This window comes from Eschrichtius robustus, chromosome 11 (assembly GCF_028021215.1).
Source record: "Eschrichtius robustus isolate mEscRob2 chromosome 11, mEscRob2.pri, whole genome shotgun sequence".
NCBI classification, from domain to species: Eukaryota; Metazoa; Chordata; class Mammalia; order Artiodactyla; family Eschrichtiidae; genus Eschrichtius; species Eschrichtius robustus.
The window spans coordinates 99,903,709-99,926,583 of record NC_090834.1 but is presented as its reverse complement, the minus strand read 5'-3'; the positions used below and the strand labels follow the sequence as shown (position 1 = coordinate 99,926,583).

At 41.9% G+C, this 22,875-nt stretch overlaps 2 protein-coding genes across 7 annotated transcripts in view; one reads left to right on the top strand and one right to left on the bottom strand.

Annotated features, from left to right (window-relative positions):
* ATG13 (autophagy related 13) overlaps positions 1–9,937 on the bottom strand; it is a 48,825-nt gene extending 38,888 nt beyond the window's left edge. The window contains exons 1-2 of one of the 6 annotated variants that reach the window (XM_068555598.1): positions 9,457–9,835; positions 8,978–9,090 (exon numbers count right to left, since the gene is read on the bottom strand). The gene's annotated coding sequence lies outside the window, so the exon portion shown is untranslated. Of the gene's footprint in view, positions 1–8,977; positions 9,091–9,456; positions 9,836–9,918 lie in introns of those variants that run through there. The other 5 variants (XM_068555593.1, XM_068555595.1, XM_068555597.1 and 2 more) reach the window with 5 other exon arrangements.
* Positions 9,938–10,112: 175 nt separating this feature from the next.
* Positions 10,113–20,380, top strand: HARBI1 (harbinger transposase derived 1). The gene is made up of 3 exons (XM_068555197.1): positions 10,113–10,209; positions 11,182–12,000; positions 18,680–20,380. Exons 2-3 carry the CDS (start codon positions 11,331–11,333, stop codon positions 19,057–19,059), a joined length of 1,050 nt encoding a protein of 349 aa, XP_068411298.1. The 5' UTR covers positions 10,113–10,209; positions 11,182–11,330; the 3' UTR covers positions 19,060–20,380.
* Positions 20,381–22,875: the final 2,495 nt, after the last annotated feature.

Here is a 22,875-nt window from a genome sequence, read left to right as displayed (position 1 = left end):
GGGCATTGAAACAATTTGGCAACATTTGAATACTGACTGTATACTACATAACCAGTATTGCATCAATATTAAATTTCCTGAATTTGATACAATAACACTTTGTTCAATGTTCTTGTCTTAAGAGATACAAGTAACTTTTCTCAAGAGTCCAGGGGAAAAAAAAAAAAAGAAAAAAGTAAGAAATCGTGCGTTGTTCTATTATACAGTATGTGATACATACAGAGAGAAGTAAAGCAATGTGGCCAAGAGAGAACAATGTATGAATGTAGGTGAAGAGTATATGAAAGTTCACTGTAATATTCTTATAATTTTTCTGTATATCTTACATTTTTCAAAAATAATCTAACAAACAAAATCCATTCTCATCAAATGGTCTATAGCAGGGTAAAGATCTTAACTAACTTTCACCCAGCATAAAAGTTTTCTATCTCCTTGTAGACCTATTTCAAATACAATTTTTGAAACATCTGAATGACTGCTCTAGCTATACTTCCAAGATCCCATCACAGGATATCCTTGCCTTGAGAGTGAAGGAGACAAGGAGTTCAATGCACTGCGCCATGTCAGACACGAGTTTCAAATCTCGGAGGACATCCAACAACAATGTGGACTGAACTAATGTGATTAGTAACACCCCACCCCTGCCCACTACAGGTACACAAAAATGCAAATAAGATATGACAATAAAAAGGTTTTGATACACAGCTAAACCAGAAAGATTGAAAAATCCCAGGTTCCAGAAAAAAAGGTAAGTTAAAGCCATAGATATAAGGGAAAATTGATGCCAGGGAGCTGAGGTTTATGGGGAGCAAGGTCAGATTCTTATAATGAACACATGAGAACAAGAGTGGGGTGTGGGGGAATCACACCTCAAGCTTATGGGCAGGTAGAAACCTCCCCTGCAGAAAACCCCAGAGCCAAGTGCTCCTTGATCAGAGGCCAGAAGAATCCTAGACAAGCAATGAAGAGCTTTGCCATCTATCATGGCAAGATTGGGAGGTGGGGAAGTTACTCTCAAAACTTCAAAAGCATACATCAGTAAGGTACACAGATATAAGATCCAAAACTACACTACCTACATGGATGGTAAGGAAACAAAAAGCCAAGAAATTAACCTAAAAACTTGTCCAAAACCACTGAAACTCTTAGAAACAGGCAGAAGGAAGCCCGAAGGAGCCTTGAGAGAAGCTTTCACAGACTTGGATCATCAACAGCCTACTGCCAGGCCATTCATAACCCTTCCTTCCAACTTTTAGCTAGATGAACTCAGAATTTAAAAATTTGCAGATTGTACAGGGAAATAAAACACCAAGAACTCAAAAGAACAAGACAATGTGAGAGACTACACATCTGAGATAGGAGATTGGGCAAGCTAAGAAGAAATACGCTTATTTATGAACTTGTTAAACACATTGACTTAGAATGTTAAGGCAGTAGGTTAAAATTTTTTAAAGAATCACTTTAGTTTTTCTTAACAAACTGAGTTATAATTCACATACCATAAAATTTACCATTTTAGGGCTTCCCTGGTGGTGCAGTGGTTAAGAATCCGCCTGCCAGTGCAGGGGACATGGGTTCGGGCCCTGGTCCGGGAAGATCCCACATGCCGCAGAGCAACTAAGCCTGTGCGCCACAACTACTGAGCCTGAGCTCTAGAGCCTGCGAGCCACAACTACTGAGCCCGCATGCCACAACTACTGAAGCCCACATGCCTATAGCCTGTGCTCTGCAACAAGAAGCCACCGCAATGAGAAGCCCGCGCACTGCAACGAAGAGTAGCCCCTGCTCGCCGCAACTAGAGAAAGCCTGCGTGCAGCAACGAAGACCCAACGCAGCCAAAAATAAATAAATAAATAAATAAAAATTGAAAAAAATTTTTTACCATTTTAAAGTGTACAATTCAGTGCTTTTTAGTATATTCACAAGGATGTGCAACCATCACATTTTTATCACATTGAAAAGAAATCCCACATCTGTTAACCATCACTCCCCTTCCCCTTCTCCCTGTCCTTGGCAACTACTAGTATGCTTTGTTGCTATGGACTTGCTTATTCTGGAAGTTTCACATAAAGGAAATCCTATGTCACCTTTTTGTGACTTGCTTCCTTCACTTAGCATGTTTTCAAGTTCACTCTGTATTTTAGCATGTGTCAGTACTTCATTCCTTTTTATGGCTGAATAATATTCCACTGAATTGGTAGACTACATTTTGTTAACTGACTCATCAAGTGATGGACATCTAAGTTGTCTCCACTTTTTGGCTACTGTGAATAATATTCCTGAGAACACTCATGGGCAAGTTTTTGTGTTAACATATGATTCTCTTGGGTATATGCCTACAAATGAAATTGCTGGATCATATGGTGATTCAACATTTAATTTTTTTGAGGAACTGCCAAACTGTTTTCCAAGGCAGCCATGACATTTTACATTTGGTAATCGCTTAATTTTAAGATTAGGGTATATAATGAGTACAGAGATGACAGACATTATGAATGGGTCTTTCTTTTTTTCTTTTTTCTCCAAGTATTTCCTTGTTACTCCTTTCCCTTTTAATCCATAATATATAACCCAGATAAATAGGCTATTGCTGTATCCTTTAAGGTTTTTTTTTAATTTACAAAAACAATGGATAGTTCTCTCAGAAAACAAATGTAGTTGTAATTTGTATGACTTCAAGCTAATTTTAAAAAGTTTTTATTATGAAAAATTTTACACATCACTCAGCTTCAACAGTGTAGAGAATAAGTTCTTCCCTCAGCCTCTGCCAGAAACACACGTTAATTTCTCCCTGGAAGAAAATAATGTTGTCCTAAAGCATAAATTATCTCTCTAACTTTTCAAATACAATTTCTGGCACATGTTAAAGTAAACCAGGCACTCAAGGAGACAAACACAAATGATCAAAATCCAAAAGATATTAGAAACACATTAACAGTTATCAGACACAGACCTTAAAATTACTATGCTTAATATGTTCAATTAAATGAAGCACAAAATTGAGAATTTGGACAGAGAACAAAAATGTATAAAAAGTAGGTAAGTATGATCCAGCCAGATTAGTAGGGAGACATAAAGTGACCAAAAGAGACTAACAGTAGATTATAGTAGGGAGTCAATGCAGATTCTTCTATAGGTAAAACTTTAGGGACATTAATCTGAATATAGAGAAGGGGAGATGAAATAAAGGGACCAGAGGCAGGAAGACCAGCTAGGAAGCCATTTCAGTAATCCAGATGAGAGTTGGTAATAGCACTGGACTAAGGTGAGGCAGTCAATAAAGGAAGGAAAGAGCAAATAATTTCAAAGAAACAACTGAATAATTTGGCAAGAGATTATACAAAAATGACCCCAGATAATATCTCCAGCCCCTAAAACTGGGAAAAGTTAATTAACATCAATTACTGAAAAAATAATTATGCTTTCCAATTTTTAACAGTTTTAAAATGTTCTGGATTCAGGCTTAAAAGCTCAGTGTGGCAAATCAGGAGCAGTTAACAAGAAAAAACAGTTAAGGGAGTTCCCGGCGGTCCAGTGGTTAGGACTCTGCGATTCCACTGGAGGGGGCACGAGTTCAATCCCTGATCAGGAACTGAGATCCCGAAAGTTGGGTGGTGCAGCCATAAAACAACCCCCCTCAAAAAAAACCCAGTTAGGTACAAGTTCAAGGGTAAAGGGAACAAAACTGTAATTTCCTCACTTTCTAGGCATCAGAATTAGTAAATCATAAAGATCTTTTTTTCCATTTAGAAAGTTCTTTGTAGACAAATGAGAAACAGAATGGAAAAGTTTAAACAACTGAAATAGTCTTCTACCAAAAGAGTTACAAAGAAAGTCTGAAAATAAAGAAGCAAGCACAGATACACTCACTTGGGGTGGGGGGGAAGGAAGAAAAAAGAAAGAAAAGAAAAATAAAGCAGGGCCTTCCCTAGTGGAGCAGTGGTTAAGAATCCATCTGCCAATGCAGGGGACACGGGTTCGAGCCCTGGTCTGGGAAGATCCCGCATGCCGCGGAGCAGCTGAGCCTGCGCTCTAGAGCCCACGAGCCACAAATACTGAAGCCCACGTGCCACAACTGCTGAAGCCTGCGTGCCTAGCGCCTGTGCTCCGCAACAAGAGAAGCCACCGCAATGAGAAGCCCGCGCACCGCAACGAAGAGTAGCCCCCGCTCGCAGCAACTAGAGAAAGCCCGCGCGCAACGAAGACCCAACGCAGCCAAAAATAAAATAAATAAAATAAATACATTAAAAGAAAAAGAAAGCAGAAGTGTCAATATTTATGACAATTCCAGACCAGAAGTGATGAAATGAGATTAAAAGGGACATTCAGTAACGATAAAATAACCTCTGAAAATGATAGCCATAAACCTTTACCTGTAAGCAATATAGCAATAAAATACATAAAGCAAAAATTCCTAGAGATACTAGGAGAGCTTGATAAAACCAAAACTATACCTTAAGATTCAATATACCTCTTTGATATATCAAATAGATATAAAAATTTTTGAGGATCTGAATAATAAAAACAAGCCATTCAGGGCTTCCCTGGTGGCGCAGTGGTTGAGAATCTGCCTGCCAATGCAGGGGACACGGGTTCGAGCCCTGGTCTGGGAAGATCCCACATGCCGCGGAGCAACTAGGCCCGTGAGCCACAACTACTGAGCCTGCGCGTCTGGAGCCTGTGCTCCGCAACAAGAGAGGCCGCAATAGTGAGAGGCCCGCGCACCGCGATGAAGAGTGGCCCCCACTTGCCACAACTAGAGAAAGCCCTCGCACAGAAACGAAGATCCAACACAGCCAAAAATAAATAAATTAATAAAATTTTAAAAAAAATATTTAAAGTAACTAAGTCATAAAGTAATCCATATAAAAAAAAAGCCATTCATATATATATATATGGTGGCATATAGTGCGAGTCACTCAATCTTTTTGTACTTCAGATTCCTTTCTCATAGGGTTGTGGTGAGGATGAAATGAGATAGTTCCTGTAAAGAGTACTTGCCACATATGAGATCCTCAATAAAGCTCTTAGTTATCTAACTCCACCTTTCACATTATTCTCTTAGGTTCAAGGGACACCATAAACTGATCATGTTCTTGACCATTTAAAAAATTTTTTTCCAAGATGTTATTGCCCATAATCCAATAAACTAGAAACATATGATAAAAAGTTAACCGTGTATACACTAGGAAGCTTTTTATAATAAACATTGAAATAAAAACCAGTTACAAATGATCTAGAAATTAACAAAATGAAGAATATTTGACAACAAATGAGACACAGCAAAAGAAGAATTCAGAGGAAAATTTATAGCCTTTATAATTAAAAAAAAAAACTCAAATAAGTATTCAATTTAAGAAACCAGAAAGTAAAATAAACCAAAAGAAAATGGGAAGTGGGAATAAAGATAAAAGACAAAAGCTGTGTTTGATTAACTACGGAACAATTTAAAAACCAGTCTACAGAATACATAAGGCCAATATCTGATTTCTTGAAAATTCCAACAGAAACAGATTAAAGCATAAAAACACCCTTAAGCTTATATTTAAAACAGGGCATTTAAACCTCCACAAGTATGTCTCTACATAATCTCTACTAATGACATAATAGCTCTGGGCAATACAGGACGAATGTGAGGGTGGGGACAAACCACCCTGGAAGACCTGGAAAGAACAATATGATTTTTAACTCTATTTCTTTCATATTTGTATGAATCAAAAGTCAAGAGTGAAAACAGTATTTTCCAAAATAAGAATACTGGGTTATCACTTCTATACATTCTTTATTTACCTTTATTTTTACTAAGATACTATTGACAGACTGTGCATGTTAATTGAGTTGTTTTTCTATGTAGTGGTGATTCACAATCTTCTCCCTTCTCTTGTAACCAAGGGCATATGGGGGACACCACCAGGGCAAAACCAAATTTCTTGTGCCACCTATACTGGTATTTAGAGGCTTTCTTTTTTTTTTTTTTAGAAAGGTAATTTTAAATTTATTTATTTATTTATTTATTTTTGGCTGTGTTGGATCTTCGTTTCTGTGCGAGGGCTTTCTCTAGTTGCGGCAAGCGGGGGCCACTCTTCATCGCGGTGTGTGGGCCTCTCACTATCGCAGCCTCTCTTGTTGCGGAGCACAGGCTCCAGACGCACAGGCTCAGTAGTTGTGGCTCACGGGCCTAGTTGCTCCACGGCATGTGGGATCTTCCCAGACCAGGGCTCGAACCCGTGTTCCCTGCATTGGCAGGCGGATTTTCAACCACTGCACCACCAGGGAAGCCCTAGAGGCTTTCTCTAACAAACTGGCTCACATTTACTCTACAGTTAAAAACAATTATTTAAAATTAATTTTACATCCTCTTAAGGGATTTAAAATCTTTTTAAAGATTCAAAACTAATTTTACATCCCTTTAAGGATTTTAAATCGTTTTAAGATTTAAAACCCAAACTTCAAGTTGTTGTCTTTTTTTTTTTTTTTTTTGGGCTGTGCACCACTCGGCAAGCGGGATCATAGTTCCCTGACCAGGGATCAAACCCGTGACCCTGTGCGGTGGAAGCATGGAGTCTTAACCACTGGACTTTGAGGAATTCCCAAGAAAAGTTTCTTCTTCCCCTTGGTCATAGAAGACTAGTTAGCCTCCTCTGCATTCTCCCTTTGCATACACTGCCTTTATGCTGTCAGGGACTACTTGCAGTTTTTACTGCTCTCCACAATTTGACAAAGAGGAGGCAAGGACCAGTAACCCCGTGCACCCTCTCTTCTATTAAATCCATGCATGAAAAAATGAGGCCCTATGTTAATTCATTTTACTCAACTCAACACCCCAAGTTGGAAATTACTTCTAAATTATCCACACATAAAGTTTAGGTAAGCTTTTTCCAAGAATAAGCTTTTAGTAAAGTATACATATTTTAAGACTCTAAAGTCAACATACAAGCCAAAAAAATTTTAAGCAATATAGTAGTTCAAATATTAGCTGAATAGCCCGCATTTCTTACTCAGTGAGTTTCTATACTTTTCTTCCATTAAAAAATAAAACCAGGGACTTCCCTGGTGGTCCAGTGGTTAAGACTCCTCGCTCCCAATGCAGGGGGCCTGGGTTTGATCCCTGGCCAGGGAACTAGATCGTGCATGGTGCAACTAAGAGCCTGCATGCCACAACTAAAGATCCGGGGTGCTGCAACGAAGATCCTGCAGGAGGCAATGAAGATTCTATGTGCTGCAGCTAATACCCAGCGCAGCCAAATAAATAATTTTTTTTTTAATTTTTAAAATTTATTTTTGGCTGTGTTGGGTCTTCGTTGCTGCACGTGGTCTACCTCTTGTTGTGGTGAGCGGGAGCTACCCTTCGTTGCAGTGCACGGGCTTCTCATTGCAGTGGCTTCTCTTGTTGTGGAGCACGGGCTCTAGGCACGCGGGCTTCAGTAGTTGCAGCATGCAGGCTCAGTAGTTGTGGCTCATGGGCTCTAGAGCACAGGCTCACTAGTTGTGACGCATGGGCTTAGTTGCTCCGCGGCATGTGGGATCTTCCCAGACCAGGGATCAAACCCATGTCCCCTGCATTGGCAGGCGAATTCTTAACCATTGCGTCACCAGGGAAGTCCCATAAATAAATATTTTTTAAAAATAAATAAAAACAAAAAAACTTAAGTTGAATAATAAAGGGTCATAGAGGAATACAGTGCTCCGACCATAGCGTTATGAATGTCATTTTCATCTCTTCTATAATAATGTAAAAAGTGTTTAAAAAGTAAAAGTTCTAGGGATTTCCAAGCATTACTAAGATTAAATAAGTTCCCTCCAGATAAAAATTCCAAAATAAATAACTTCCACTCCCAATGGAACAAAATGTAATTGCAGAGCTTTGGTAATGCACCTTATCAAGTGACAGCAATAAGTTCTATAGTGGTTGCACTTTCTGATTAGTCAAAATTATCTTTGAAAACTCACTCATGTAGTAGGGCTCATGTCTTTGGAAGCTCAGCGTTAATGTCTTAGGCTTCTTTTTGCATTTAGGCTATGGACACCCTGCTCTGAGTCATGGAGGTCATAAGCTGATGCACCTGGGTGGATGCAAGCAGGAAAGACAATGGAAAAAAAGAGATTTCTTGCCCCCACCTCCATACAGTAATACAATTCCAGTACGCGTATATGGTAGGACTGAATTGTGTCCAGCTGATTCTTAGTCCTTAAATAAAACAATATAATTTGGAGTATTTAGTAGCTGAAGACCTGCAGTTTTTGCAGATCCTAATAACCACTTGAGGGGAAAAAAAAATACAAATAATAAGAACTGTTAGGTGTAAGTAAAGAAATAGCAATTTTTATGAAATGTAAATCTCAGAAGTTGCCATAGCCGTCTTAACTTCCAACCCAAAGGGGTACAATTTGAAAACAGTGAGAGAATTAACTACATGCATTTTACTATACAGATCAATATATATGACATTTGCTTCATCACTTATTCATCATCCCCTGGGTATGAAAAATATTAACTCAGGATTCCCTTCCACAAGCACTTACAAGACTTCTGCTCGGCTGAAAAATGGAGTTGAAAGAAACAAACGAAAACATATAATTTAATTGGAGCCACGATATCCACACATGAAAGGACTAACACATAAAACAACACACAATAACCTGTAGTTAATTTAGTGTAAAGAAAGGATCTGTTGTTTCTTATTATTGCACATCTCCCATTGAAGGTGTTCGATAAATTCTTCCACCTTAGGAGATGACTTTTAAAGTAAGTGTAATGAAAAAATAGGCACTTTTGTTCTTTAAATATTCGTTCATTCACATCCATTCCCCCACCCTCCACCCCTCTCTCTCTGGCTGTGGGATGGCCAGAGAGGAAGGAATACTAAAAGTGAAACGCTACACTGAATTGACCAGAAAAACTTGGTAAATAACTGACTGAGAAAGTGAAAACTGAGATGAGTTAGTGATGAATCCAAGAAGGTGCTTAGCCACTTACCCAGAGATTTACTTAATGAGAATGGATCGCAGGTTTCCACAGGTCATTCCACTGCCAGTAAGAGAGTCGTGAACCTTGGGTCCCTTTTTTCACTAGTCAACAGTCACCCTCACCTACACGCGGAGTACATATTTGGCACTCAACAAATCTTGATTGAATGAAAACCTATCTCATTCATACTGGTACCCAACCACAGAGTTATGGGCCCACAAATTCCTTCCAAAAAGCCTTACGACTTAACCCAAAGAGCTGAGAAAGCAGAGTCGAAAGCTCTGGGGATCTCTGTAAGGACTGGGAATGATCAAGGGCCAATGAAGCCTACAGTAACCCGACTTCCCAAAGAAAGCTTAGGGGACTGACCTACAGCTAGTAGGCTTCGGCTTCGCCAGGACGTACCCGACAGGCCGCAGGCCGCAGGTCCACAGCCTCCCACCCGGGGGCGCTGAGAGATCCGGGGGTATCCCCCCTAAAGTTAGTACCTGTGAAGCTGCAACACAGAGAGTGGCTCGGGGCTCTCATTACGGAGGCCGGGGCCTGGGGCCGGCCAGTTGCGCCTCCTGGCTGAGAGCTCCGCGCTCCGGAGCTGCACTGACAGCACGGGTGGCAGATAATACCTCTCGCCTCAGGAGCCTCGTGGCTCGCAGGCCCCGGGAGTTTCGTTCCCAAGACTGCGCGAGTTGTCGCACTCACGTCTACAGACGCTCTTCAGGGCTTCCCTCACAGCTCAAGTGATCACTCCTGCCTTCAGCCCAGCAGCCGGTCGCTTCCCGGCGCCGCCATCGTCACTGTTTGTTTTCATCCGCTTCGCTGACGGCGGGGGGGAGGAAGAGGGCTATGGGGGAAATACAGCTATCTACCCTCAGCCACACTTTCGGCACACTATGGATGACCTACTTAATCTCTTTCCTCTTTGACGTTCCCATAAAAACTGGTTTCCTTACCATGTAAGTCTGATTCACCAATCTCTTCAAGCGTCTCAGAAAACAAAGGCGTAAAGAGGCGGTCTTTGAAAGAGCGTGAACCTTTGGGCCGTGTGTGGAATGTGCACCGGCGAATCGCAGGTCGCGGCGGCAGCTGCAGTAGGGACGCGGCTTGGGGTGGGCGGTGACGCGGGAGGGCGGTGCCTACACAGAGCCCCGTGGCGGCTTGTGCTCGGCCGCCGGTTCCGGAGGAGGGCCGGACCCGGCTGGTTGGGTGGGAAGTGCGGCTGGTAACCTGGCAGCCGCCGAGAGGTGGGTGAGCGGCCTCGGCTGACTTTGAGTGGTCGGGGCAATCACACTTCCGTATCCATTTCTAAGACATCTTTTTAAAAGCCTTAGAGGTGGAGTGTCCTCTCAGCCCTAGCTCTCCCAGCCTCTTCTTTTGCGCCTTCCTTCCAACCCGTCTGGTCTTCCCTACTTCCTAGCCCTCAGCCTCACGATTTGGATTTCTTGGGGTGAGGGGAAAGGCTTTTGTTACAACACAGAATCTCCGTCTACCAGCCTGGGTCGTGGGCGGTTTTTTGCCCCTTCTTCCCTTGTTAGACTAGTTTGAACAACGACACTCCGCCCCTCCCCGCCTCCGTCTCTTACCACTTACTTATCAGGTGGAGCCAGAGGGCTTTGGGTAATGAATCCTGCCGTGACTAATCCCTGTCCTGGGTAGCTATGACTTACGTCAGCTGCTTCGTGGCCTGTATAGTTAGGAGCAGACCTCTTTTACTTTGTGGATAATTATGCCATCACCTCCATTAATCTTTTGTTTTTCCCAGTTCAAATGCCAGGCATTAAATGAGCCACCAAAATTCAGCTCCCATTCTCCTTCAAACCGAAGCAAGCCTGTTGTGCAGCCATGAGTTAGTGGAGAAAAACCGAGTTACAGTTATAGCACCTTTTGAACAAAATGGAAATTTGAGAAAAGGATCTGTTGTAGCCTTTGAATCACTTTTTTTTTTTTTTTTTTTGATGTGGATGACTTTTAAGGTCTTTATTGAATTTGTTACAATACTGCTTCTGGGTTTTTTTTTGTTTTGTTTTTTTTTAATGTTTTTGGTTTTTTGGCCACAAGGCGTGTCGGATCTTAGCTCCTCCACCAGGGATCAAACCCGCACCCCCTGCCTTGGAAGGTGAAGTCTTAACCACTGGACCACCAGGGAAGCCCCTGAATCACTTTAAAGTCTTTGGTAGGTTTCTAATGTTTTTTGTTTTTTTCTTTAACCTTTACAGAGAGAAGATTATAAATGCCAGAGCCATTTAAATGATGGTTAGCTGTTGAATTCTGACACTTCCTTGAATACCTTCTTGCACCAACATCTTCAGTGGGAAGAGTTCAGGAAAAGTAGCAGAGGGAAGGAGAGACAACAGTTACATGTACCATGGCTATACCAATAACAGTACTTGACTGTGATCTCTTGCTATATGGCCGAGGTCACCGGACATTGGACCGCTTTAAGCTGGATGATGTGACAGATGAATACTTGATGTCCATGTATGGGTTTCCTCGACAGTTCATTTATTACTTGGTGGAGCTCTTGGGGGCGAGTCTTTCTAGACCTACTCAGAGATCCAGGGCTATTAGCCCAGAGACACAGATCCTTGCAGCACTGGGCTTCTATACCTCAGGTTCTTTCCAGACTCGGATGGGAGATGCTATTGGAATCAGTCAGGCATCTATGAGTCGATGTGTTGCCAATGTCACCGAAGCGCTTGTGGAAAGAGCTTCACAGTTCATCCGCTTTCCAGCTGATGAAGCCTCCGTGCAGGCTCTGAAGGATGAATTCTATGGGTTGGCAGGGATGCCAGGGGTCATAGGGGTGGTTGACTGTATCCATGTGGCAATCAAGGCACCAAATGCTGAAGACCTTTCCTATGTGAACCGCAAAGGTCTTCATTCTTTAAACTGCCTCATGGTGTGTGACATCAGAGGGGCACTGATGACTGTGGAGACAAACTGGCCGGGGAGCCTCCAGGACTGTGCTGTGCTACAGCAGTCTTCTCTCAGCAGTCAGTTTGAAGCTGGGATGCACAAAGAGAGCTGGCTGCTTGGTAAGTCTGCAGGTGTAAATGCTTCATTTTTGTAACTATAGAAAAAAGTTTGGGCAGAGTAGAATGAAATAATAGGGGTCTCTAGACCTGAGACTCAGTCCTGTTCTGTTTTAAACACAACCTCAGATGAGAACTCTCTGAGCCTTAATTTTTTTTTTTTTTAGCAGAACTGAAACAGAAGTAATGTTTTTTGTTTTTTGTTTTTAAGTCTTTATTGAATTTGTTACAGTATTGCCTCTGTTTCATGTTTTGGGTTTTTGGCCTCGAGGCATGTGAGATCTTAGCTCGCTGACCAGGGATGTAACCCACACCCTCTGCATTAGAAGCTAAAGTCTTAACCACTGGACCACCAGGGAAATCCCCAGCCTTAATATTTTTAAATCAACATTTAAAGGACACTTGTTAACATTTAAAAACATACAATTTGACCCAGCTCTTCTTGGAGGTACATGTTCAGAAATATGTAAAACAAAATTACAGGCATTTGCATCGCAGCAGTGTTTTGTACTCACAAGCAACAATAGCAACAACAACCCTACAAAAGCATTCCCTTTAAATATAGCCAAGATACTTATCAATGCAGATCTGGTTAAATATAGTACATCCATACAATTGAGCCTTAATTTTTATCATCTGTAAAATGGTGAAAATAATGCCAATGGCAGTAATACCTATTGTTAGGATTAGGGAATATATATGAAAGTTCACTCTAAAGTATTGTGCAAATGTATTATTTTTGCCATTGGTGATTGTCACCATGATATCTATATGAAAATGATAGTAGACAGTGCGTTTATACAGTTCTTATGGAAACTCACTTCATAGATCTGTTTGCCTGAGTGCCCTCGGAAAGCCTGGCTTAATGATCTGAGTAGGACAAGAACCTATTCAGTACTGAGCAGTGCAAACTGATGTGACTGTAGAGCTGGGAGGAATACAGTTAGTTAACAGTGATAAAACCCTTGAGCCTGGCAGCTTTCTTTTTTGTTTTCTTTTTTTTTTTTTAAAGCACCATTCTATGTGAGCAACAGGACAAGGGTTATCTTGTACACAACATGTTATGTGGGAGATGAAGGCACATTAAGGATTGGAAGACCTCTCTTTAAGGCCACTAATCATGTCTGCACTGCACATGCTCATAACACAGTGTTTTACATGTAATAAACACTCAGGAATTTTTCTTTTTAATGTGCTGACTGGCAGTTAAAGAAAAACCTCCCCTTGGGACTTCCCTGGCCGTCCAGTGGTTAAGACTGCACGCTTCCACTGCAGGGGGCACAGGTTTGATCCCTAGTCAGGGAACTAAGATCCCACATGCCACACTGGGCAGCCAAAAAAAAAAAGAACCCTCCCACCCCCGCCCACTGTTCCAAGTGAGGAGAAGAGAGTGCTGTCACACTGATTGGTTTAGAGCTGCCAGGGTACCATGGGTAACATCTTGGAACTTAACTGATTTTCTTCAGTTGTTGCTTCTACACACTGTTGTCAGTGCCCCACCTTCTCGTTACCCTACTGGACCTTTGTCTTAATCCCACCTTTTGCCTACTCTGAACTTTCAAATTCCATTTTCATACAACTCCCACCAAGAAGTGAAGGGAAGACTGTTTGCAAGTGTCTCATCCAACTACTTCTTCCACAGCTGGGGAAGTACCTGGGTTCCAAGCTGATTTCTTGCAAAATCACTTTGGTACCCTAACTCTAAAGCCAGCTAAGGGGACTTCCCTGGTGGCGCAGTGGTTAAGAATCTGCCTGCCAATGCAGGGGACATGGGTTCAAGCCTTGGTCCAGGAAGATCCCACATGCCACGGAGCAACAAAACCTGTGCGCCACAACTACTGACCCTGCACTCTAGAGCCCGCGAGCCACAACTACCGAGCCCGCGTGCCACAACTACTAAAGCCCACGTGCCTAGAGCCCGTGCTCCACAACAAGAGAAGCCACTGCAATGAGAAGCCCTCGCACCGCAATGAAGAGTAGCCCCCACTCGCCGCAACTAGAGAGAGCTCGTGCACAGCAACAAAGATCTAATGCAGCCAATAAATAAATAAATTTAAAACACATTGTTTCTCATTTAAAAATAAATAAATAAAGCCAGCTAAAAATGATTGAGCACTTAGAATTTGTCAGGCAATCTTGTAAGCACTTTGCATTGGATTATCTCACTTAATCCTTATAAAAACTCTTAAGGAGTTAAACACTAATATCAACATTTTCACAGAGGAGGAAATTAAGCACAGAACATCTGTGTCATTTGTGTTTATGTTTTAAACTGGATCATATGAGGAGTTACTCTATTTGGCAAATGATCCTTTTGTTAGGACTTCAAGGTCATGTATGAATTACTGATTTTCTTTTCCTTCACACCTTGGGACCCCAGATTCAGTTGGAATTATGACTTTAAAGTAGTTTGTTAGTTGTTTACAGGACATAGTTGAAAATAAGTAAAAATTCGGACAAATTTTTATTTATTTTTCTGATTGCCCTCTGTACAGAAATAGTGGAAGTGGAAGAGATGGATATTGCAACAACATTTAACAAATGTTTACTAAGGCCAGTTTTGGTACCAGGCCACACGCTAGGCACTAATGATGCTGGGAAAGTATACCCACAGAAGTTGATGATGTGGAAATCGACTCTGTTAGTACTATCAGTTCTAACACAGACCCCTTGGAAATCCTCCATGAGCTGTAACAGGCAAACTAGTTTGAAGACCCCTTGGAATTCCTCCATGAGCCGTAACAGGCAAACCAGTTTGAAGACCCCTTAACTGGTATAGTGTTTCACAAATTTTCCAGATCAAAAGAGTTATCTGGGAAATTTACTTAAGATGTACACTTCTGGGCCCCACTTCAAACTTCAGGAATGAGAATCTTCAAGAAAAGAAGACATCATTTTTAACACGTGCCCTAGATAATTTGTAATGAATAGATGTTTGGAAAACACTGGTCTGGACGTGTAGGGAAGACTGGCAGGATTATAAGGAATGACAAGATGTTAAAAGAGAGAGGGAGATAAGATGGTTGATTGTGGGACTTCCCTGGTGGCGCAACGGTTAAGAATCCGCCTGCCGATGCAGGGGACACAGGTTCGAGCCCTGGTCCAGGAAGATCCCACATGCCACGGAGCAACTAAGCCTGAGCACCACAGCTACTGAGCCTGCGCTCTAGAGCCCATGAGCCACAACTACTGAGCCTGCATGCTGCAACTACTGAAGCCTGCACGCCTAGAGCCCGTGCTCCGCAAAGAGGAGCCACCGCAATGGGAAGCCCACGCACCGCAACGAAGAGTAGCTCCTGCTGGCCACAAATAGAGAAAGCCTGCGCGCAGCAACGAAAATCCAACGCAGCAAAAAAAAAAAAAGAAGATGGTTGATTGTATCTTAAGAACACCATCAGATTTGTGGAATGGTACTAGATTTGCCAAACCTAGAACTAGCTGTGATTCCCCCTTGTTTTTTTTGGTTTGTTTGTTTAGCATATTTTCATCTTGGGTGTCATCCCTTCATGTCCTCATTCTCGTATGCCCCTTCAGAGGGCATCACCTAATTCCTCTTCTCTAGATGTACCTGCTCCTACAAACAATTCAGCCTGAGTTATTTCTTCAGCTCTTGGGCTAGTCTTGTTAAGCAGCTTTGGGTAAGATCTGCCAGAATGTCTCTTGGATGACTGATCATGTAAGCCATTGTAGTCTGTTTAGGAATTCTGATCCTAATCCCCTCCTGAGTGTCTGTCTTCCAGTGGTGCTTGGATTATAACCAGTTAATGATGATGGAGCATTTTATAAGAGGTCTACATTAACTAGCTTGTCTAGTGTGTCTTCCCAATTAAGGCTCATACTGTTTCTTAAGAGACATTTAACAAATATCTAGTATCTCTTTGTTTTGGTATTCATCTTAAATGTTTTTCTTATTCTCTTTTACAGCATTATACCATTGTTTTAATGACTTTGAGTCTGACATTATTAGTATGTAGTGACTAGCTCCTTCTTCTTCCTGTGCCTAACATATCAAAGGATGGCTGACGTTTTTTTTTATTTTCTCATTTGTAAAATGAGTTCAATAGTATCTGCCTAATGGAGTTGGGATTGGACAAGTCATAGATATTATTTTCATTATTATTTACAACATCAGTTTCTAAAATTCAGTATTTAGTAGGGATGAGTTCAATTAAAATAGGTTGTACTTAGGAGGAAAAAAGTCAGCTAAATATACAATTTGAAAATTTTGTGAGCCATCTCAGATATTTAAAGTTAATCCAGTATACCTAAAACTAATACAATGTTATATGTCAATATCTCAGTAATTTTTTAAATTAAAAAAATTGCATTTAAAATAAAGTTGGGGGCTTCCCTGGTGGCGCAGTGGTTGAGAGTCTGCCTGGCGATGCAGGGGACACGGGTTCGAGCCCTGGTCTGGGAGGATCCCACATGCCACAGAGCGACTGGGCCCGTGAGCCACAACTGCTGAGCCTGCGCGTCTGGAGCTTGTGCTCCGCAACAAGGAGGCCGCGGCACTGAGAGGCCTGCGCACCGCGATGAAGAGTGGTCCCCGCTCGCTGCAACTGGAGGAGGCCCTCGCACAGAAACGAAGACCCAACACAGCCAAAAATAAAAATAAAAATAAATAAATTAATTAATTAAAAGAAAAAAAAATCTAAAAAAAAAAAAAAAAAAGGGCTTGGGTTAAACAGTATTGACCCTCTTGGGAATCTCTCTTCCCTTTTAAAAAAATAAAAAAATAAAGTTGGGACTTCCCTGGTGGCACAGTGGTTAAGAATCCGCCTGCCGACACAGGGGACACAGGTTCGAGCCCTGGTCCAGGAAGATCCCATATGCTGCGGAGCAACTAAGCCCATGTACCACAACTACTGAGCCCGCGTGCCACAACTACTGAAGCCCGCATCCCTAGAGCCTGTGCTCCGCAACAAGAGAAGCCACTGCAGTGAGAAGCCCATGCACCGCAATGAAGAGTAGCAGCCAAAAATAAATAAATTTTAAAAATAAAATAAAATAAAGTTAACCCATGGGGAATTCCCTGGTGACCCAGTAGTTAAGACTTGGCTCTTTCACTGCCATGGGCCGGGATTCAATCCCTGGTCAGGGAACTAAGATCCCACAAGCTGCATGGTGTGGCCAAAAAAAAAGAAAAAAAAGAAATGTAAGCTCCTAAAAGAAAGGAGTGCTATATGTTTGGAACAGTGCCTAGCACTCTCTGAACAATCCATAACTATTTACTGAAATTGATGGTGGGTGAGGAACACAGCAACTATACAAGTTGGTATTCCTCAGGTCTATTTGTCTCAAATTTCTAAGGGGTTGTTCCCCTGAGGCATTTCATCTTCCAGATTTAGTGAGTCAGGACAATTAAACATTATAGAAACATTGTACTATTGTAATGGGACATTGCACCCCAGTTTTGTTTTGGTTTTAGCACTTCCCAGGATTATTCCATAAAGAAGTCACTTAAGGGAAATGCCTTGTGTATGTTATTTTAATTGACTTCTGATTTTATTTCTTTATCCTTATTACTATTTGCATCATTATATTTATGCTCTCCTTGTTAATGTGAAATTCTACCTGTTCCTCTATTACAAAGGCATGGTTCTAATGAATGTAATATCTAGGAAGGCAGAACACCTGAGTTCTGATCTCTGCTGGGAATTTTCTCTTATTCTTCTTAGCACTGGGAGAATGAATGATTATTGTCTATGAAATACTCTGAAATTCCTAGGTAGTGCTTTCAGACCTGACATTTTAATAGTAAAGTCAGAGATTTTTCCTCATAAGTGTTTTGAGGTCTCCTGGCAGAATTCTCTTTTTCTCTCTTGCACTCTCGCTCTTTAGAGATTTTGAAGATTGGCTTGCTATGTGATAGTTTCTATTAACTTTTTTTTTTTTTTGGCTGCGTTGGGTCTTCCTTGCTTCGTGCGTGCTTTCTCTAGTTGCGGCGAGCGGGGGCTACTCTTCGTTGCGGTGTGTGGGCTTCTCATTGCGGTGGCTTCTCTTGTTGCGGAGCACGGGCTCTAGGCACGTGGGCGTCTGTAGTTGTGGCTCGCGGGCTCTAGAGTGCAGGCTCAGTAGTTGTGGCGCACGGGCTTCGTTGCTCCGTGGCGTGTGGGAACTTCCCGGACCAGGGCTTGAACCCTTGTCCCCTGCATTGGCAGGCGGATTCTTAACCACTGCGCCACCAGGGAATCCCTATTAACTTTTTATTAAAGAACAATATCTCTGAATTCAGAAAATCCTGGAATTCCCTGGAGGTCCAGTGGTTGGGACTCTGCGCTTCCACTGCCGGGAGCCCGGGTTTGATCCCTGGTCAGGGAACTAGGATCCCGCAAGCAGTGCATCACGGCCAAAAAAAGAAAATCCAGGAATTTCATTTCCTCCAGTGCCTTCACCTCTGTCCTACATTCTTTCAGACTTAGCTTTCTTTAGCCGGGTCAGCTTTTTTCTCTGTTGGTTTTAACCAAGGGTATTCCCAGCCAAGACTCACTCTAGTCTTCCTGCTCGTGACTAGCTGTGGGCTCTTTACCACAGCATTTCCCTCTTCATTTCCCTGGTGTGCTTTGGCTCCAGAAGCTGTTGCATTTTCTTGTCCATTCTCTGTACAGGCTCCTGGATTTTCCTTTTTGTTTGTATTTCAGTTATAAACATCTGTGATGTCTTTGGGCCTTCCCCACAGGTGACAGTTCCTTCTTTCTCCGCACCTGGCTTATGACCCCACTTCACATTCCTGAAACTCCAGCCGAATATCGCTATAATATGGCCCATTCTGCAACTCACAGTGTGATGGAGAAGACTTTCCGAACCCTCTGCTCCCGATTCCGCTGCCTGGATGGATCCAAGGGGGCACTGCAGTACTCACCGGAGAAGTCCAGCCACATCATCTTGGCCTGCTGTGTCCTCCACAACATCTCCCTGGAACATGGGATGGATGTCTGGTCCTCTCCAGGGACAGGACCCGTGGAACAGCCTCCTGAGGAAGAGTCCGAGCACATGGAGTCCTTGGACCTGGAGGCTGACCGTATCCGTCAGGAGTTGATGCTCACTCACTTCAGCTAATGTGGAAGGTGGGGAGGAGGGAGGCTTTCCAGAAGGAGCTGTGACAAACTTTCCCTCTCACCACCCCCTACACAGTTCCATCATCTAGCGTGACTGAGCATGTGGACACTTGTCACAAACTGACATTTAATCTGCGTGTTTTAGAAAGGTTGAGGCTAGGCCAGAATATCTCGATTCATTTGCAAGTTTATTAACTAAACCAAAACCTCCGAGACAACAGTTCTCTGCTATCCATTGAACACCAGGTTAGCACCACTCACTCATTTGAAAGTTCCCTGGTTGCAGACATTTATATCGTGCTTACAAAATCAAAGCAAAGGGAAAAATAGCATCTAGACAGCCAGAACACTTTGTTTCAGTTATCTAGAGATTTCAAAAGAAAACAATATTTGTCCTGAAAGATTTGGATGGTATTTTAGGTTTTCTACTTTACTACCTATATAGGCATAATCTGAGGCAAGTGTGAAGAGTAAATTTCAGTTGGGAAATGGTCTTCTGACATAAATAAATGGCTACTAATGTGATTTTTCAGCTTTGTGTTTTTAAGAGGAGGTTAGGGACAGTCCAAAACCTCCATCTTAATTCTGTCTGTAATAACTGAGCTGTGACTTGGACCTAGTTCCCAGGGAGAACATCTGGACTCCAATCTCTTACTTCCAACCCTGGGTCGGAGCTAAAGGCTAAATGGGTTTAAGAATTCAATCAGCTTCAAGAAGACAAGTCAAATAGAGACAAAACAGCAAGCTTACACTTTACAGGGGATCTAAAGACCCTGATAGATTGATGGGCAAAGGAAATTCACCCAGGTTTAGACAGTCCACATCTAAATAGATCACATTTCTTATGACCATGATGTTAGGGTGTCTTTTTGGCCATTCTGCTTTGAAATTCCTTGTTCAGAAAGAAAGTTTAGGGGATACAGAAGACATGTATTAAAAAGGAGAGGTAAAAGGAATATAATTTCTTGGTTTGAAATGAATTTTGGAGTTAGACCTACTTGAATATCTTCTGTGCGAAGTGATGGACAGAATTTCTCAGGAAATAAATAATCCTCCACCAAGTCTTATTCTAAAATTATACTGATATGAAAATAACCTGATTGGAATAATGAAAGTGTGAATTAGGTTCACACATTGGTGCCTTTGCTGGGACAAAACAGAGACTTTCCTGAGGATTGTTTTGTTCCCAGTTTCTCAGCCATTCACCCATGTGATCCCTCTGAATTGTCCTCATGGATCATTTCCTACCTGCCTTTGGCAGTGTTAATCTGGTGATTTTCAAAGTAAAGAAATGAACAGCTGATGACAAAAGAAATTTGGAAATTAATTGAAAGTGACTCATCCACAAGATTAAAAACAATTATGGATTATTATCTGCTGTTTATTTCTACCCCAAATGCTATTTTCCATCATCATCCTACTCTGTAAGGAGTGGGTCCATTTGGCAGGAGGTTGAGCTTAACAAGTGCAGTAATATTGCCGAGATGGGAGTGGACAATGAAGAGGTGACTGGAAACTTTTGTTCTATTCATTATGCAATAGAGGTGCCCTGTTACGTTTTTTTTTCTTTGTAAAGTTTAACCTGTGACCCGAGCTTGCTTTGTCTCCCTGATAAGGCAATATTTTAACTCTCACAGTCTTTCCAAGTTTCCTGAGATGGGTATTTTTCCCTCTAAAGTTTTGGTTCTATTATGAGTACTGCATGAGGAAAGGCATACTGCCACCCGTGCATCTTAAGAGGCAAGGTGGAGTGTAATCTTGGAAAGTGCCTAGCATTTTAGCTTTCAAAAACCACATTAGGGCTTCCCTGGTGGCGCAGTGGTTGAGAATCTGCCTGCCAATGCAGGGGACACGGGTTCGAGCCCTGGTCTGGGTGGATCCCACATGCCGCGGAGCAACTGGGCCCGTGAGCCACAACTACTGAGCCTGCGCGTCTGGAGCCTGTGCCCCGCAACAAGAGAGGCCTCGATAGTGAAAGGCCCGCGCACCGCGATGAAGAGTGGCCCCCGCTTGCCGCAACTAGAGAAAGCCCTCGCACGAAACGAAGACCCAACACAGCCAAAAATAAATAAATAAATAAATAAATAATCCTTCCCTCTACTTAAAAAAAAAAAAAACACACATTAAAGGAAAATTGGGGTTTTCACAATTTAACTCATTAGATGGTGACACGAAGCCTCAGTGGGAGGGACAGTCTGGGGGAGAATTCATTAGCAATTTCAAGCCTATTACTTGCACACCAAAGATAATTTCTAAGTGCTGAACAGACTGAACATTGGCTGGAAGTGTTTTTCCCTGGGAGCATTTTCTTTCCTAATAATTCCACAGAGTAACTGTTAAAATCTATTCCTTTAATCTCCTTTCGACCTGGATTTTTATAGGCCAGGATTTTTTTTTCAGTCCAGTTACACTTTCCTCAGAATGACCTAGGGGAGGGATCACGATCTGTATTTCCAAATTGCCAAGGGTTTGCTTATAGGGGCTTTTTACAGGTGCCTGAGAAGTCTTCTCTTGAGGTCCTTATTTTGGATTTATAGTATCTTCCTGGTATAGCTTTGGGACAAAGTCAAGGATTTCACCTGTCTTATATAAGCCTCATCTTCCCGTAGATGATTCCATCTGGCCAGCATAGGAGTTTTCCAGATTTGCCCTTAGCTGTTCCAAGACAGCAAAAGTCCCAGGATGTATTAAGGGAAAACCACAATATTGGGTTATCAGCGGTTTACCAATTCCAAATTATACAAAAGAGGGACCATAAACATATTCTTAGTTTAAAATGAACTAAACAGAGACGGAGCTCCTTTCTTGGACTGTAAAGGATCTGTAGCAAGTTAATCTAATTTAGGGACAAAGAAACAAGACACAATTTTAATGGGATCATATATGAAAAAGTATAAGAGATAGGGAGGAATAAAATAGAGGCTAGATAGATAATAGACATACTACAATTGTATCCCTACCTGAAATAATAAACTGGAAACTCAAGAACTGAGCTTAACAGTTGATTTCCCTGACAGTGGAAGGGAAGTTAAGAAGAGGTCAAGAAAATAAGAAATTGGAGTTTTAACCACTGTGCATGCATATATCCTCAGGTCCCTTTTGCTCCCTAGATCTCACCCAGATTTTACAAAATTGTGGATATAAGAGATAACGGACTCAGAATTAAGTAAAAATGGCAATTCAGGAAGGAAGAAAAAATACTAGTTGAAGGCTGGGGACACCCCAGGAACCTAACCACATAAAATTCACAGGCTTTTTTTTTTTTAATGTGACTACCATCTAAGACCCTACTTCGTGATAATCAAATAGGAGGTATGAGATCTCTTGATATTAAACAGGAACAAGAAAAGTAGACCTTGAAATCACAGGCTGGTAAATTTCAAAAAGTCTTTTGGAAAGGAGTCTCCATGTTTGCCCAGCAAAACATTCAATTTCAGTCTGTTGAGACTTTCTAACCCTTACATATACAGCTGTCTTTATAGAAGGGCTGATTGCCATGCCATTCTAGAGTCTTAAAATGTTCATACATTTCAATCCATTGATAAATTCCACCACTAGAAATTTACCCTATATAAATAATTCCAGAGAAGGAAAAGCCTGCTATGGTTCTGTGAATGGTTACCTGCTGTTCTGGGATCTCTCCTCTTCCCTGGGCTGCTCCTACATCACTACACAGCTTCTACCTTTACCGTCCAACCCAAAGTGTGTACATTATCCCACAGTGCCATGAGACCAGGCTACTAAAGAACAATAGAATTGCAACGCAAAACCTACAAGTGGGGACTTCCCTGGTGGCACAGTGGTTAAGAATCTGCCT

What these genes read in the sequence shown, in the direction of transcription:
- HARBI1 (XM_068555197.1), top strand. Translation starts at nt 11,331, where the DNA reads ATGGCTATACCAATAACAGTACTTGACTGTGATCTCTTGCTATATGGC. An exon ending in CAAAGAGAGCTGGCTGCTTG is followed by an intron (nt 12,001 to 18,679) that starts GTAAGTCTGCAG and finishes CCTTCCCCACAG; the next exon opens with GTGACAGTTCCTTCTTTCTC.